The sequence below is a fragment of the Molothrus ater genome, chromosome 4 (assembly GCF_012460135.2).
Source record: "Molothrus ater isolate BHLD 08-10-18 breed brown headed cowbird chromosome 4, BPBGC_Mater_1.1, whole genome shotgun sequence".
NCBI classification, from domain to species: Eukaryota; Metazoa; Chordata; class Aves; order Passeriformes; family Icteridae; genus Molothrus; species Molothrus ater.
In genome coordinates, this window is record NC_050481.2 from 6,301,960 (window position 1) to 6,317,584 (window position 15,625).

Genomic DNA, 15,625 nt, shown 5'->3' on the forward strand with positions numbered 1-15,625 from the left:
GGAATTGTAAATATTTTGAAAACCCCTGAACCAACTCAGTTTATTCCATGTATGTCCACAGTGGCACTGCAGGTTTGGCTGGAGTGTTTGGCATAGTAAAATTAATATGGGTGGTTGGGCTTCTCAGAGTTTGGGAATATGGAATCATAGAATCATTTTGGTTGGAAAACACTCTTATGATCACTGAGTCCAATGGTAAAATTCTAAATGGGCTTTGAGCTGCCCCCAAAGAAATTATTGCCTTGGGTCTCAGCAGCGCCGTGCACTTGAGGCTGTGCAAAGCTGAGCCCAGCTCAGGAGTGATGTGACACATCACCCTGTACAAAACATGAATCTAACTCTACAAAGGTTCAATCTAAAACTGGTACACAGAAAAACCTAACTGGGCCACTTGATAGGTAATGCTCCAGCCAACCAGGCATCCATTGGAATTCCTTCCTGTACCACAGCGTTCAGGAGGAGCTCGGTCAGAGCCGTGCCCCCGGTGCCAAAAGCCCTCAGGCAGAGGCTCTGAAAGTGCTGGATGGGCAAAGTGCAGATGCTCCATGGAGTCCCTCTGCTGGTGAGGTGACACCCACACAGTCCTGTGACAATGACTGCCAGCAGTGTCAGAGCCACCTGGGGCCGGGCTCCTCTCCCCTGGCAGCAGAGCTGTGCTGGAGCTGCAGGGACACCCGAGCAGGTCATTCCCCCGTGCCACTCCCCGCCCAGCCCTGGGATGTGATATCCCAGCAGGGCACGGGAACTGCAGGGGGAGTGAGGCCTCTGCTGGCTCACAGCAACAGGCAGGGAGGGGCCCTGGGAGCAGCAGGGCATTCTCTGGGACAGAGAGACATGGAAAAGAGCGAAGGGCATCATCTCAGCAATGCCACAAAGTTTCCCTTCAAAGGAGCGAGCTCAGAGAGGCCCAGCAGCCCCTCAGCCGTGCCCACTGAGCACCAGAGGTGCCAGGGGTGGCAGTGCAAGTCACCCTGCCAGTGCCTGGGCAGCACTGACACTCCAGAGGGAATTCCTGTCCTTATCCAAGTCAACTCAGTTGATTTGGATGGGGGAATGAATTCCTCCTCCGAGTGCTCCTCTGTGCAGTCTGTCACAGTTGCTCACGCTGTCCCTGAGAGAGGCGGGGCAGCTGCCATGGCCCGGGAGCGCGGCCATCCTTGGGGAGCTGCTCCTTCCCGGCGGCGGCAGCTGGGAGCTGCCTCAGCCTGAGCTCAGGAGCCGGGCAGGAGCGCCCGGATCGTCACCCGCTGCTGCCCGCTCCGGCCCGGGCACCGGGCACCCCTTCGGTTCCCCCGGGCCGAGCGGATCCGGGGCTGCTCCCCGCGCCGCGGCAGCGCCCGGAGCCACGAGCGGCATCGCTCCGTGAGCCGGAGGCGGCGCAACAAACCCGGCTGGGGATAATGGGATATCACAGTGCTGGGATAACGCGGTATTGCAGACAGGCTGCATTTTATGGCATCCTTTCAGGGCAGGCTTCCTACCTTCTAATGCCACGGGTGGGTTTTTTGCTAGCCTGAAGCAGTTCTCACAAGAGAATCAAATGTGTGAGAGGTCCATTCCCTGTCACCATCTGTGGGGATGTCCACAGTCAATTCCATGACTCTTTGAACTGAGACTAATAAATTAGGCATTTTTCTGGTCTCAGAATCGGAGTCTTAAGTCCTGTAGGTTTGTTTTGTTGGTTTTTTGTTTGGTTGGTTGTTTTGTTGTTTTTTTTTTTTTTTTTTGTGATGGTGAAGGTGAGGAGGGCTCAGGGACAAAGTCCTCCGCTGCTGGCACTTGGACCCAGTCCCACCTGGCCAGGCCGAGGGCTGTGAAGCCGGGACTTGAGCCCTGTGTTTCGGGGGTGCAGAACAAGGCTCGCCCAGGCCCCGAGCACAGAGGCCGAGTCCTGCATTTTGGGGCCCGGGGCCAGAGCCCAAATGCTGCGTGCGAGTGCTCGGAACGCGGAGCCCTGGCCAGGATTTCAGGGTGAGTGCAATGCTGCAGTGACTCCTGCGGGGCTGGTTCTTTGTGAGTGCTGTCTAAATGAACCATTTCTGACAAATACAGGCAGGAGCAGGGGAAGAATCTCTTCCAAGGTATTCTGGGTCACTCAAGGAAACACAGCAAGAACACACAGGTGACAGAGGAGAAGGGGGTCACTCAGGTTTGAATACGAAGCCATTAACCACAGAAACAGTGATTGCAGTCTATATCTTACCTGAATTTATACATTTGATCTCATTTGCACTTACACTTCATAAGCTTAGGATTTAAGATGTCTTTTTTTTTTTTTTTTTTTTCTGTGACTATTTGGGATAGTATGATAACATTTCCTACCAGAAGGTGGTGGCCACAGCCAAACCCTCAATTTCGATCACTTAGCTTACTGTTTCAGTGGATTTCCTTACAGGGGTTCAGCCTCTCTCTGACCTAAAGGTGGCTTTTTGTCACTTGGTTTGCTTTCAATGCTCCCTGTGCCATTTGTGTCACTTGTCCAGCAAGGACCTTCCCATGAACTGTGCAGCTCCTTATGCCGACAGCATTTTCTCACTCCTTTTGATGAGTTCTGGACCCTGGCAAAACGAAAATCCCTGGGAGCATCAGTGTCAGGAGGGTGGCTGGTGTGTCTGTGACATGTTCAGTGCTCATTAGGCTGTGACTGCACTGGCGCTAACTAATGTGCACGAGAGCAGCAGGCCGGGTTCGGCCGGGCTCGGCTCGGTTCGGCTGAACTCGGTGCCGATCGCTGCATTCGGAGCTCAGCTCGGTTCGGTTCGACCGACCCCGTAATGTTCAGGTTGGTTCGGCTGATTTGCGTTGGTTCGGCTTATCTAGTTTAGTTTGGTTCGGCTTATCTAGTTCGGTTGGGCTTATCTAGTTCGGTTGGGCTTATCTAGTTCGGTTGGGCTTATCTAGTTCGGTTGGGCTGAATGCGGTTCCGTCCCGTTCCGTTCAGCTCACCTCAGCTAAGCTCGGATCGATTCGGCCAATCCCGGCCAGAGTCGGCCGTTCGGGTACGCTCGGCTGCTGTCGGCCACACTCGGCTGTTGCCGGCTCCACTCGGCCACACTCGGCTCTTCGGCCCTGCCTGACTCTGCTCCGCGCTGCAATGGCGGCCGCTGGCAGGGCCCCGCTCCCCGGCCTGAGCCCCGGGAGGGGACAGAGCGCCGGGACAGCCGCCTCAGCCCGGGTCACCCTGTCCCTGCCCGCCCCCGCGTCCCCCGGAGCGCGCCCTGCAGCGCAGAACGCGGCCTTTGGGCCAGGAGCGGGGACAATGCCCTTGGCTCGGCAGCAGCGCCGGGAGGCAGCGGGCGGTGCCCTCAGGTGAGCGGCCGGAGGGGAGGGAGCTGGGCCGGGGGCACCGGGGCCGGGGGCACCCACAGGGGGCCGGGGCTGCTTTGGGCGCTGCTGCGTGGGACCCGCTGCGGGTGGCACGGCTCTGTCCCGGGCCTTGCGGCTCTCTGGGATCGTGTGCCGTGGAATAAAGCTGGGGCTCGTCCCAGCTGCGGGAACAGCGTTTTATTGGGTGAGAAACAGAGTTCACTGTCTCGAATTTTTACACGTTTGTTAAGGGATAAAAGGCAGCGCTGGGGTGCTTGGCTGTTTGCCAGGAGCACCCGGTTCCCTTAAACCGTGTTCTCTAGATTCTGTTCCATTGCAGTGGTGTGTGCATATTCATTAGAGTTTATACATATTCAAAGAGTCCTTTCAGTTTAGATGTTCTTTTGCTTGGTTTGAACCTTCGTGCCATCTTGTGGATTACACCAATATACTTTATTTCTTCCTGTGGTGCCATCCTGTTTTATTTTCACTCCCTCGTTATTTGATAACGAGGGTCAGTAAATTTTTCCTTTTTTTCAGTGCTCTGGTTTCTGTTTCTGTTATCTTGTGTTTCAGATAAGATTGTCCCCAGGTGTGGGAAATCACCCCATTATCTGACACCATTTTCTGAGTTCCTTACATGTAACAGCATTTGAACATTTCACAGTCTCTATGATGCTGCAGTCTAAACTAGTGTCTGTTACAGTGCTGTTTATGAAAGCTGTGCAGTGCATACACGAACTGACAGATTATCCTTGATCCAGAGCAGTAGTTACAGACTGTCCCCTCTCGGGAGTTTTGTGGTCAATAACACCGTGCCAGAGCTCAGACATGAATGGCAAGGGCAATACCTGCATTTGTTATGTTTCATTCTGGGCTGGGCTGAGCTCTGTTTGCCGGGAAGCAGCGGGATGGGTGTCCCTGTGCCCACCCCCCTGGGTCCCAGAGAGAAGCTGCTCCTGTGGCTGCAGCTGAGGGGCACTGGGAAACCTGAACGGTCCTGATGGAAACCGATGCCAAACCGGGTTTGGTTGGGTTTGGGACTTGCCATTTTCCCCTGATCCGTGGGTTTTGCCTTAGGAAACAGGAACTGGGCACCGAGACATTTTGTTAGCCTAGAAGGGGCGAGTTTGTTTGTATTTATGTCCTGAGGCACCTGGATCGATTTGGGTCTCAGTTGGCACCCGAGAGCCTCCTCTGTGTCCTGGGCGGGGTGGTGGCTACCAAAGGGGTAAAAGCTGGAGCAGGAGGGTGGGTGGAGAGGAGAGCAGTGGCTCTGTGGGGATTTGCATCTGGAAAGGGCCCTCAGTTTCCTGGCGGGAGTCCTGGAACCAGAGCTGAGAGTCGCTGAGCAGTGAGGATCGTGCAGCTGCAGTGCCGAGAGTGCAGAGGCTGCAGTGGGCGTTGTCTGCTCGCTCTCCTGATGTCCCATCTCTCATGCTGGGCTGGCACCCAGGCACCTGCAGGGCTGCACACCCTCAGGGCAGGGGTGGTTTGTAAATGTTTTAAATGCTGCAGCAGCTCCCTCAGGCTGGATGAGTGTGAGGATATCCAGCTCTGCCTTAGGGCTTGGAGCACGGCAAGGGTGCAGGGCTCACGGTCAGTCTTGTTTAAACACTTGTAATAGCAAAATATTTTAAAGCAGAGACTGTGAGGCAATAACAAAGGCGAGTCTGTGGCAAGGATAGGTCCGAGCTGTCTTTATTAAAGATCCACACTGCTGGATGTTGTGTCAGAGCCCTCTGGGGACAGAAGGTGTCCCCAAAGCTTCATGAAGCCCTTGTTTCCTGCTGGCAGGGCAGGGTGTGAGCCCAGCCTCGGGGGCTGTGTGGCTCCTCCTGCCCGGAGCAGGGACAGCCCGCGGGGCTGAGCCCCAGAGGTTCAGTTGCTGGAGCAGGTGGGGATCTCTTTGTGCCTGGGAATTGTCGCTGCTGCGTTCCTGGCCCAGCTGCAGGGTTCCCTCAGAGCCCGTGCCCTGCAGCAGCACTGGGAGCTCCTGGGCTGGGCAGGGAGCAGCTCTGGCCTGGGGCTCTCAGGCCCATCAGTGCCCATGGAAACCCAGCGTTTGTTCTGCTGCCATCAGCCTCTCTGCTGTGCCAGCCTCGCTGCCAGGGCACAGAGCTGTGGGAAGGCTCCATCCCATCTGTGCCAAGCGCTGCCAGCGCTTCCAGCAGCGCTGCTGGGGCACCAAGGGCTGCCTTTGGAGCCTGGCTGGCACAGAGGGTGACACACTCTGCCCTGCAGCACCCAGCTGCATCCCACAGCTGCACAGTTCAGCCAGCAGGGAGCAGAGTCAGCTCTGGGCCCAAACCAGGTTTTGTCCCCCAGAGAGCCACTGAGCTTCCTGAGGCAGCACACAGATGTGCCCTGGCCTTTGGGGCTCACGGTGAGGGCTGCCAGGGGATTGTGATAAGGCTGAGCTGGAGCTTTCTTAGAAAAGCCATCAGCTGAAAGGAGAATCTCTGGCAAACAGGTGGCTGGGGCACTGGCTGGGAGCAGGTCCTGGCCTTTTCTCTTCTTTGCTTTAACCTGTTCTTAAGAGGAGCCCAAAACTGCAAAATGGAAAGGAAGGGGGCTGTGGGGGTGAAAGTTGCTTTGCATTTTTTGAAGTGTTGCTGTGGATTTTGGTGTGTCAAGTGGCACTACCAAAACAGCACTGGAATAACCAAACTTCAGGACTCTGCACTTAATTCCTTGAATGTGTTTGTGTGGGTGCAGGAAATGCCAAATCCCAAAGCAATTCCATGTCTGTAACTTCAAGTGCAACATCTTTAAAAGCAAGTGCTCAGTGTGGGCTTTCCATGTGGATGCAAATGGCCCAAGGCCTTTCTTGTGTCCCAAAAGCAAAGAACCTTTCCCTGGGAGGTTTTGGAGGGGATTCTCTTTGGGATTTCTTGTGGTGCAGCATCCCAGGTGTCCCTTCCTTTGTGCAAAGTCCAATGGGAAAGGATGGAATGGCTGCCACGTGGGCTCTGGGATAAAAATGGTTCTGTTCAAATGAGGCAGAGAATGCAAGATGAAAAATGAGCATCCTTTTATTGTCAAGAGGTAGTCAGGAATAAAAGTGCTGGCAAAGGACACGTTTGTGTTTGAATTGGTGTCACCTCTCATGGATAAAACCCCATAGTGAGCCAGCAGAGCAGAGCTATGAGAGCTGGGACCCTTGGACTTCCACAGTGGACTTAATTTTCTTTTCTCCTCTCTTTCAGGGCAGGAAAAATCATCCAACTCCTCCCATCTTTGCCCACAGCTTTGGTGTTGGAGCAGCCAAAGGCAAGAGGCTTCAGCAGCAGGGCTCTGCGCTGGAGGGCTCTGGTCCTGCCCACGCTGTGGGGTGAGTCAGAGGGACACAGGGCTCCCCTTTTCCTCTCTGCTGGCATGAGCTGCCATGGCAATGCCATTGCTGCCAGCCCAGCCCCAGCTGTGCCTGCTGGAGAAGGGCAGAGGTGCAGAGGCAGTGCCAGAGTTCCCTGGGGATGCTGGAGCTGTGGTGCTGGCTGTGCCCTAGGGCAGCTTGGGCACTGTCTGTGCAGCCCAGGGCTGCTCTGGGCCTTCCTTCGGGAGCTCTCAGTGCATGCCCAGCTCTGCCAGGGCTGGCAGCCGCTGCAGGGCTGGGTGACAGCCTCTGCTGGGGCTGGGGGCAGGCACGGCCCTGGCACAGGGGCAGGGGCAGGGCTGGCAGCATTTGGGAGCCATGGGAGCAGAGTGAGGGGGGGTGCTGGGCACAGGGGTCAGCCTGTGCTGGTGTCAGCACAGCCCTGCAGGGCCCTGGCATCTGGGAGCAGCTCCAGCTCTCCTGGGGCCCAGGGATGGGCTCTGAGGGACTGGCTTTGCCTGGGCCTTTCCAGGGCAGCAGGAACAAGGGCAATGTGGTGCCAGAGCTGGGGCCCAGCAGGCTGTATTTCCCTCTGGGAAAGCAGAACAGACTCTGGGCTGAGCTGAGTTTCCTGCAAGGGCTCAGAATCCAGGGAAAAGGGAGTTCAGGAATTGCATCTGCTGCTGGGAACATTGCCTTAGGCTTGCTCAGTTTGTGTCTGTGAGCAGTGGGCTCTGGGCTGGAGAGGTGCTGTTGGCAGCAAAAGATGGAGTCAATGCTCTGCAGGGATGTGCAGGGAAGGACTGAGTGGGAGGGAAGGGCAGTGTTTAGAAATGAGATCAGCATTTCTCCCAGAATTGGGGTGCAGCAGTGATGGGGGTGGTTGTGCTTTGCTCTGGGCCTTGTTATTCCTTGTGCAATTTGCAAATTCTGCTGCATGATTTACTGTCCAGTATCTTTCTAACAAAAACTGACAGAAATTGAGGTTTAGGAGTAGAACTGAGGTCCATTCACTGCACAATCTTGCCAAGGCTGGAGGACTGGGGTGATGGCTGCTCTCAGCAAAGGTCACTTCTCAATGCTGTGTCAGATTTGCCTTAGTGCTGGGCAGGAAAGGTGAGGGTTTGGATCAGGAATTGTGCAAACAAGGCCTGGGTGTGGTTGATTTGTTTGGTTTTTCAGTGAGCCAGGGCTGGCACAGGGAATGGTGCAGGTGCTGCTCTGGCACCAGAGCTGCTGCCCTTTGGAGCCATGTTAAAGGTGTGACCATAGAACACTTTGGGGGCTGTTTTCAGCACTCTGGGTTTCAGAGCTGCTGTCCCCAGCCCGTTGCCAGCCCTGGGACATCTGCTCTGGTTCCAGGCTGTCCTTGCTGGAGCAGCCTGGTCCCTGCCGTGCCCAAGCCCTGAGACACAGAGGGAGCCCTGTGCCCAGGGGCCTTTGGCACCTTGTCAGGAACGTGGCAGCAGCCCCGGGAGCAGGCTGGAGGTGAGAACTGGGTGTTGGGAACTGAGGAGAGCTCATCTGGGCTGGGGGGAAGGGGCAGGAGTTTCCATGCCCCTGGAGCTTTCCTGCTGGCATGGGGCAGCACAGGGAGCAGAATTCATTGTGCCCCTGCCACGGGCAGTGCTGGCCTGGGTGTCTGTGCTGTGCCACCAGAGCGTGGCACTTTGCTGCTGTCACTGCCACTGCCAGCCCAGCTGGGGGCTGTGCCCTCCTGCCAGCCCCAGCCAGGAGCTCCAGGGGTGCCTCTGTGCCCTGCTGGGAGCGTTTGCTGGGAATGTGCCCCATCCCTGGGAGCGTCCCTTTGTCCCTGGGCTGCCAGCCAGAGCTTTGGGCTGCTCAGGCTCAGGCTGGGATTGCCAAAGGCACCGAGAGGGAGCAGCACAGGGAGGGGGCTCAGAGAGGGGCTGGCAGAGCCCAGCTGGCAGGCTGGGCTGGCTGCTGCAGGTGGGGCTGTGTGCCCTGCAGGCAGGGAATGTCCCCTTCCCTCAGCAGCCCTGCAGATCCCAAGGGCTCCCAGAGCAGGATTTTATTCCTTACCTCCCTTTGTGGAGATTCATTCTCCACATTGCCATGAGCAATTCTTGGATTTCTCTAGGAGCAAACCTCCCAGCAGAGCCAGATTGCAGTGGAGGCCAGAGCTGTGTTTGGAGCAGGGAGTGCTGAGAGCTGCGTCTGCCTGTGCTGCCCCAGCCTGAGCACAGGCACAGGGAACAGCCTGGGCAAAGGGATTGGGGCAGTGGCTGATGCCCAGGGAGAAGAGCACAAACCCACAGCCATTCAGCCTGACAGTCCCCTCCACCCAGAGCTCAGCACACATCCTCACAGGGAAGCCCAGCAGCTGAAGGGAAAAAGAACACAGAAGAAAAGGTGAGTTATTTTGCTGTAAAGTTATTTCAAGTTGTTATTAAAGCCCAACCAACATTTGCTCTTGCTTTTGGTTGGGTGAATAACGAGCAGTGGGCACAGGTGATGCCATTCATGTGGCTGAAAACCTGGTGTGATCTAGAGGGGATCCAAGAACTGTTTGTGTAGGGCAATGGAATGTGAGGGGATGTCAGGGGCAGTGAGGTGGCATTTTGGAGGGAATTGCTGAGGTCATTGAAGGGAGACCAGCAGACAATTTCCCTGGGAAATCCGAGGCCCCTCGGGCCCACAGCCAGGACTCTCCAGGGCTGAGGGGGCAGCACTGGAGACTCCCTGTGTCCTCCTTCCTTGGCAGCAGCCAGCAGGGAAGGGAGAAGAGGATCCCTGTGGGATGAGACTGCAGAGAGCGAGCAGAGGAGCAGCCTCGGGCTGGAGAAAGGCCAAGGGACCAACACGGTGGCACCAGGGCACCTGTGAGGAACAGAATGGACACTTGGAGGCCACATGGAGGTGAGGAGTGCATGGTTTGGGGCAAAATGGCTGTCAGTGAATCTCCAGAGAGATAAGGAGGGGATATTTAGGAGGGAAAAGCTGAGGTGATGAGTTCACCCAGCCTGGCACAAGGTGTGTTTGCACAGGCTGGGGCCAGAGGTGAAGGTCAATCCAAAGCCAGCCCTGCTCAGCCTCTCAATCCCAGGATAAGTTGTACAGGCTGCCCACTGAGGGATTAAAAATACATAAAAATGAAACCAAGAGCATTAATGAGATTCCTGGGAATCCCATTAACTTGTTGTCAGAGCTCCTGACACAGTTGGGAGCTTTGATGACAAGAATGTATTTCATTATTTGGATTATTCACTGTGTGGGATATGGGGTTTGTTTGGATTTTAAAGCCCTCATGGTGGCCCTGACACTGCTCAGGAGCTGGTAGAAAAGCAGAGTCCGAGCTCCTGGCAGGCACAGGGTGTTTTCCCCCATAGTGGATTGTGGAGCAATTGTCTGGGACCTGGATTGTCCCTCTGGGCGATGCCACTTGCTGTGGTTTCTATAATTCCATACATTTAATTCCCAAAACTTCTCAGCCCAGGGGTTTGAGCTGACAGGGCAGGACAAAGATTGTTCTCTGTGTGGTGCCCAGATTTGGGGTTCCCTGTCAGCTGTGCCAGTTCTGATGAGTTATACCCATAGCCCCAAATTCCCTGCTCCATTCCGCTGCAGTAACCTCCCAGTGCCCCATGGAGTGTGGGCATTCCCATGCAGAGCTGCTGCCTTGGACAGCAGCTGTGTCAGGAGCCAGCAGAGCTTCCAAGGAAGCTCAGCAGCACAGGGACAAGGCCAGGGTTCTATTCCATAGAAGTGGCTGTTGAGAACCCTCAGCCCAATGGTGTCCCTGGGCTCACTGGCCAGAGCTGCCTGGAATGGAGCCCATTTCACCCCCCTGAGCTCCAGGATGGAGAACATCCAGTGGATGGTTTAGAGCAGGAGAAGGCAGTGGCCAGATGTGCTCCCAGCCTGAGCTGAGGCAGCCCCTGTGCCCAGGGGGGGACATCTCTCCCTGCAGAAGCTCAGCTCCTTTCAGAGCCTCAGCAGGGGCCTCTACAAATTCTTTTCTCTCAGGAAAGGGATGCACAGCTTTGTCTTCAGCACCCCTCCAGTGGCACCTACCTGGGAAAGCTTTCCATCACTTCTGCACTTCCAGCTGGATCCCTGGAAAACTCCAAACTCCATCCCACTGATTTTCAGGTACCTCTGAGGGCTGCTGCCTGGGATGGAACATCTGTGGGGGAAGATGGCCTTGTCTTTGATGCTGCTGATGGCTGATGGCCTCAGGCTGGGGAGGAGGGAAGGGATTTGGGGTGGCTGGGCCACAGCTGGCAGCTGTGTGGGAGCTCTGACCCCGGAGTTGCTGCATGAGCCCCTCTGCAAAGGGCCCGTGCCTCCATTCCCAGCAATGCCAGCTGCTCCTTGGGGTCCTGCTGGGCTGCTGGTGGTCTCTGTCAGGCTGAAGCATTTCCAGGGGCCTGCTCAGAGCAGCCCCTGGCCCAGGAGCCACGGTGCAGGCACAGCTCCTCCCCTGCAGATGCCAAAGACACGAGGGGGCTGCTGCCTTTCAGGAGCTCCTGGCCTCCTCCTGCCCTGCGCTCCCAGCCAGCTGGGACACAGCCAGGGAACACCAAGGAGCATGGCTGGCAGCCAGCAGGAGACACCGAGGCCCCTGGGCCAGAAAAACAGCCCTGGCCCCAGCAGCCAGCATCGTTTGGAGCTGGCAGCACTCACCTGCAGGCAACGCCCCCCGGCACTCTCCAGAAGAGCTTTGGCCACGGAGCAAGGTCACCCTCAGGGCTTGTCTTGTTCGCTTCTTCCTGGGGAAACAAAGGGACATTGTGGGAGCACATTTACAGCTGCTGGGGAAATCCTGGCAAGGGCAGAACAATCAGGGCTATGGGGAAGAGTTTGGTGCTGCCATGTTGAGTGCCAGCCAGTTCTGCCCCACAGCCATTGCAGGGGCTGCTGTGTAAAGCAGCAGTAGCAGAAGGGAAGGAGCTGCATTTGTAGAGGAGTTCTCTTAGTGGCAGCAGTCATTCCCATCCCACACAGGGCCTTTGGAACAGCCCTGGGATTGGCTCAGGTGTTTGGAGCAGGGTGCTGAGAAGGCCAAAATTCTGGGTTTGATGTGGAGCTGGCCTGGTCACTTCTCAGCATTTGACTTGATGAGGCGGAACTCCTCACGGCTCTGGAAATAAAGAACAAATAGTTGCCACTGTTTTTTTTTAACCCATGGAGTTTTTCCTAGTGTTTCCCTGGGGCTCCAGTCCCACCCCAGGCACAACGGGAGCGGGAGCAGCAACGCCTCGGCCCCAGCGGCCGTCGCAGAGCGGCTGCTCCTGGCTGGGAAGCTGCAGCCCCCAGCAGGGGCTGCGGGCACGGAGCAGGGGCTGCGGGCGCTGTGGCTCGTAGGGGAGCGCGGCGCTCGTGGCGTTACCGGGCCGGGGGGACTCGGTGTCCCCCCCGGGATTACCGGGCCGGAGGGAGTGGTGGCGCTGAGCGAGCGGCGATGCCCATGGGGTCCCGGGGCCGGTACGGGCGGTCTCGGTGTCCTTCCCGCTGCCAGCCGCGATCCAGAGGCTGCTCCGGGGAAGCGTCGGTCTCCTGGCGAGCACGGCAGCGGCACAGCACTGGCTCCCTGCCGCCGCAGCCGGAGCGCGCCTGGAGCCCCGGCGGGACCCAGCCCCGCGCTGGCTGCAGCCGGAGCGGCAGCGCCTGTCCCGGAGCGGCTCTTCCCGACCGCAGCGATGGTGGTCCCGATCCCAGCCCCAGTCCCCTGTCGATCCTCCAGCCCTGGCACCCATACCTTGTCCGCCGAGGAAGAAGCGGCTCGGCCCAGCTCCCACGGGAAATACCAGCAGGACCAGGATGCCAATCCCCAGGCCTAGATCCCGATCCCAGTCCCACCCGAGCGCCTTGGATCCCGCGCAGCACCAGCAGCAGCTCCCGATCCGGATCTCCACACAGCGCTCCGACCGACGCTCCCGCCGCAAGCCGACATGAGTATCCCCCGCAGAAAACGGGACAGGCGCCGATCCGCCGGGATTTATGGGCGGGGGAGGGGCGGGGCCCCGGGGGCGGGGCCGGCACAGGTGCGAGGGGCGGGGCCTGCACAGGTGTGAGGGACCCCAGTGCGGCTGCGCGGGGCGGGGCCTTGGGGGATTTAAGGCGCGGGGAGGGCCCGGCAGAGCCATTTGCTCCTCGGCGTTGGGTGAGGGGGGTTGCTGCCGGCCGGGGCCCTATATTTCTTTTTCTTTGCGTTTCTATTCTGTTGTATTTCTTTTTCTCTATACCTCTTCCTTACACCCTCCCTTCCTCCCCTCCCCCACCCCCCACACCCTCCCCCCCCCAAACCCCCCCCCTCCCTCTCCCCCCTAGCCCTCCCCTCCCTCCCCCCCTGCGACCGCCTCTTTATTTTCCTACCCTACTCTACTTTTCCATCCTCTTCCTCTTCCTTCCCTCCCTAACCGGGCACCCCTTTGTCCCCTCAATCCTGTTTCACTTCGCCCCCCCACCCGCCCTCATTTCTGCTGCTTCCTCCACCCTGCTTTCCCCCAGCCCCGTTCCCTGCTGTCCTGCACACCCTGGCCTTCTCACCTTTCTCTCACCGACCGCTCTGCTCCCCTGTTCTCGTTCTCCATTCCCCGCTTTCCTCCTTTCCTCGCAGCCGCGGGGCTCGGGGTGCCGGGCAATAATAAAGCCCTGAGGGCCGGAGCCCGGCGCCCCCGCCCTCGCTGGGGTCCCCACACGGGGCCGGAGCCGCTCTGCGGGTCCCCCCATTGCAGTCCAACACACCGCCCGACACCGCCGGGGCTCCGGCTTTCCCAACATCACACTGGGGGGGTCCTGGGGTGGGGGGCCCGAGTTACAGGGGCCCCCTCATTAGGAGGGGGTCCCGGGGGGGGAGGGGGGGGTTAGGAGGGGCCCCCTCATTAGGAGGGGGTCCCGGGGGGGAGGGGGGTTTAGGAGGGGCCCCCTCATTAGGAGGGGGTCCCGGGGGGGAGGGGGGGGTAGGAGGGGCCCCCTCCGGAGGAGGGGGTCCCTGGGGAGGGGGGTCGGGGAGGGCCCCCTCCGGAGGAGGGGGTCCGGGGGAGGGGGCGGGGCCTGGGGGGGTAATTCCCCCTCCAGGCTCCGCCCCCATCCCCGGACCCCTTCCTCCGGACGGGGTCCCACCCCGCTCCCCTCCAGGGACCCCCTCCCCCGGACCGGGGCCCGGGGGGGGGGGGTGGAGGGTGGGGCGGGCGGGGACAGGACGGCAGGGGACGGTCGTGTGTTTGGCAAATTTTTTTTTTTTTTTTTTTCCTGTGTGTTCACGCTGCAGAGCGACGTGCCCCCCTCTGCTTCCCCCCCACCCCACCCGCCCTCCCCCCCTCCCGGGCCCCGGTCCGGAGGAGGGGGTCCCCGGGAGGGGGCCGGGGCGGGATCCCGTCCGGAGGAGGGGGTCCGGGGAAGGGGGCGGCGCCTGGGGGGAGATACCCCCCAGGCCCCACCCCCTCCCCTGGACCCCCTCCTCCGGAGGAGGGGGTCCGGGGAAGGGGGCGGCGCCTGGGGGGAGATACCCCCCAGGCCCCACCCCCTCCCCTGGACCCCCTCCTCCGGAGGAGGGGGTCCGGGGAAGGGGGCGGCGCCTGGGGGGAGATACCCCCCAGGCCCCACCCCCTCCTCTGGACCCCCTCCTCCGGAGGGGGCCCCGCCCCGCCCCCCCCCAGGGACCCCCTCCTCCGGAGGGGGCCCCTCCTAACCCCCCTCCCCCCTGGGACCCCCTCCTAATGAGGGGGCCCCTCCTAAACCCCCCCTCCCCCCCTGGGACCCCCTCCTAATGAGGGGGCCCCTCCTAACCCCCCCTCCCCCCTGGGACCCCCTCCTAATGAGGGGGCCCCTCCTAACCCCCCCTCCCCCCTGGGACCCCCTCCTAATGAGGGGGCTCCCGTAACTCGGGCCCCCCGCCCCAGGACCCCCCCAGTGTGATGTTGGGAAAGCCGGAGCCCCGGCGGTGTCGGGCGGTGTGTTGGACTGCAATGGGGGGACCCGCAGAGCGGCTCCGGCCCCGTGTGGGGACCCCAGCGAGGGCGGGGGCGCCGGGCTCCGGCCCTCAGGGCTTTATTATTGCCCGGCACCCCGAGCCCCGCGGCTGCAAGAAAAGAAGGAGAGGGGAGGACGGGGAGACAGGAGAGATGGGGGTGGTGAGGACGGGGAGGGAGAGGGGTCGGAGTGAGGAGGGAAGAGGGAGAAGAACGGAAAGGGCGAGGGGGGAGAAGAGGGACGGTGGAAAGAGGAGGAATAGAAGGGAGTAGCGGGGAAGGGACAGGACGTGCAGGAGTGGGGGGGGTCGGGTTTGGGAGGAGAGGAAAGGAGCGTTTTAGGGCAGGAGGGAAGGGAGAGAAAGAAAGGGAATTCGCGGAGAAGGAAGGAGGGGTAAAGAGAGGGACAGAAAGGGAGGCCGAAGCCTCCGCGCCTTACCTGCGGAGCCCGCACAGGGAGCTCCCGTCCGCACCGTGCTCTGAGTGAGCAAATGGCGGTCGAGGCGATTTCCGGGGTCTAAAACACCTCGGCCCCGCCCCGCGCAGCCGCTCTGGGGCCCCGCACACCTGAGCCACGCCCGTCGTGCACACCTGAGCCGGCCCCGCCCGCCGTGCACACCTGAGCTCCGGCCACATCCCTTGTGCCGCCCGGCACCGCCCCCGGTACTGCCCCTTGTACCGCCCGGCCCCGCCCCTGGCACCGCCCTCTGTTCTGTCAGGTCCCGCCCCCTGTGCCGTCCGCCCCCCCTTCCCGGGATGGGGGCGTGGCCGTCGCTCGCGGCCCCGCCCCTCACACCTGTGCCGTCTCCGCGCCCCAACCGGGGAACGGCCGCGATCGCGCACCCGGCAGCGCCCCGCCGCCATCCCGGGCCCCAAACCGGTCCCGGGCCCGCTGCCGCTTCCATCCGCCCGACGGGGGAGAGGGGGCACCGCCCGGCACACCCCAGCGGCGCTCTGCCCCCCACCCCCGCCCACGGTGGCGGTGGCACCGTCGCAGCGCCCCGTGCCCGCGCTCCGTGGCCCCGCCCCTCGCACCTGTGCCGGCCCCGCCCCCCTGTCCCCCCCG

The 15,625-nt window shown here is 60.1% G+C and overlaps 1 protein-coding gene across 12 annotated transcripts; it reads left to right on the top strand.

The window, feature by feature from the left end:
- The first annotated feature begins 3,032 nt into the window (after window positions 1-3,032).
- LOC118686146 (uncharacterized) lies at window positions 3,033-11,767 on the top strand. Of its 12 annotated transcripts, none has more exons than XM_054514622.1 (5): window positions 3,045-3,309; window positions 6,516-6,640; window positions 9,351-9,502; window positions 10,610-10,735; window positions 11,107-11,767. In XM_054514622.1, the coding sequence occupies exons 1-3, from the start codon at window positions 3,095-3,097 to the stop codon at window positions 9,467-9,469; spliced, it is 459 nt and encodes a 152-aa protein (XP_054370597.1). In that variant the 5' UTR covers window positions 3,045-3,094; the 3' UTR covers window positions 9,470-9,502; window positions 10,610-10,735; window positions 11,107-11,767. The 12 variants fall into 12 exon arrangements, with proteins under 12 accessions (XP_054370599.1, XP_054370598.1, XP_054370597.1 ...); XM_054514620.1 differs by having other exon boundaries at window positions 3,046-3,309; window positions 9,348-9,502; XM_054514621.1 differs by having other exon boundaries at window positions 3,046-3,309; window positions 9,348-9,502; window positions 11,591-11,767.
- Window positions 11,768-15,625: the final 3,858 nt, after the last annotated feature.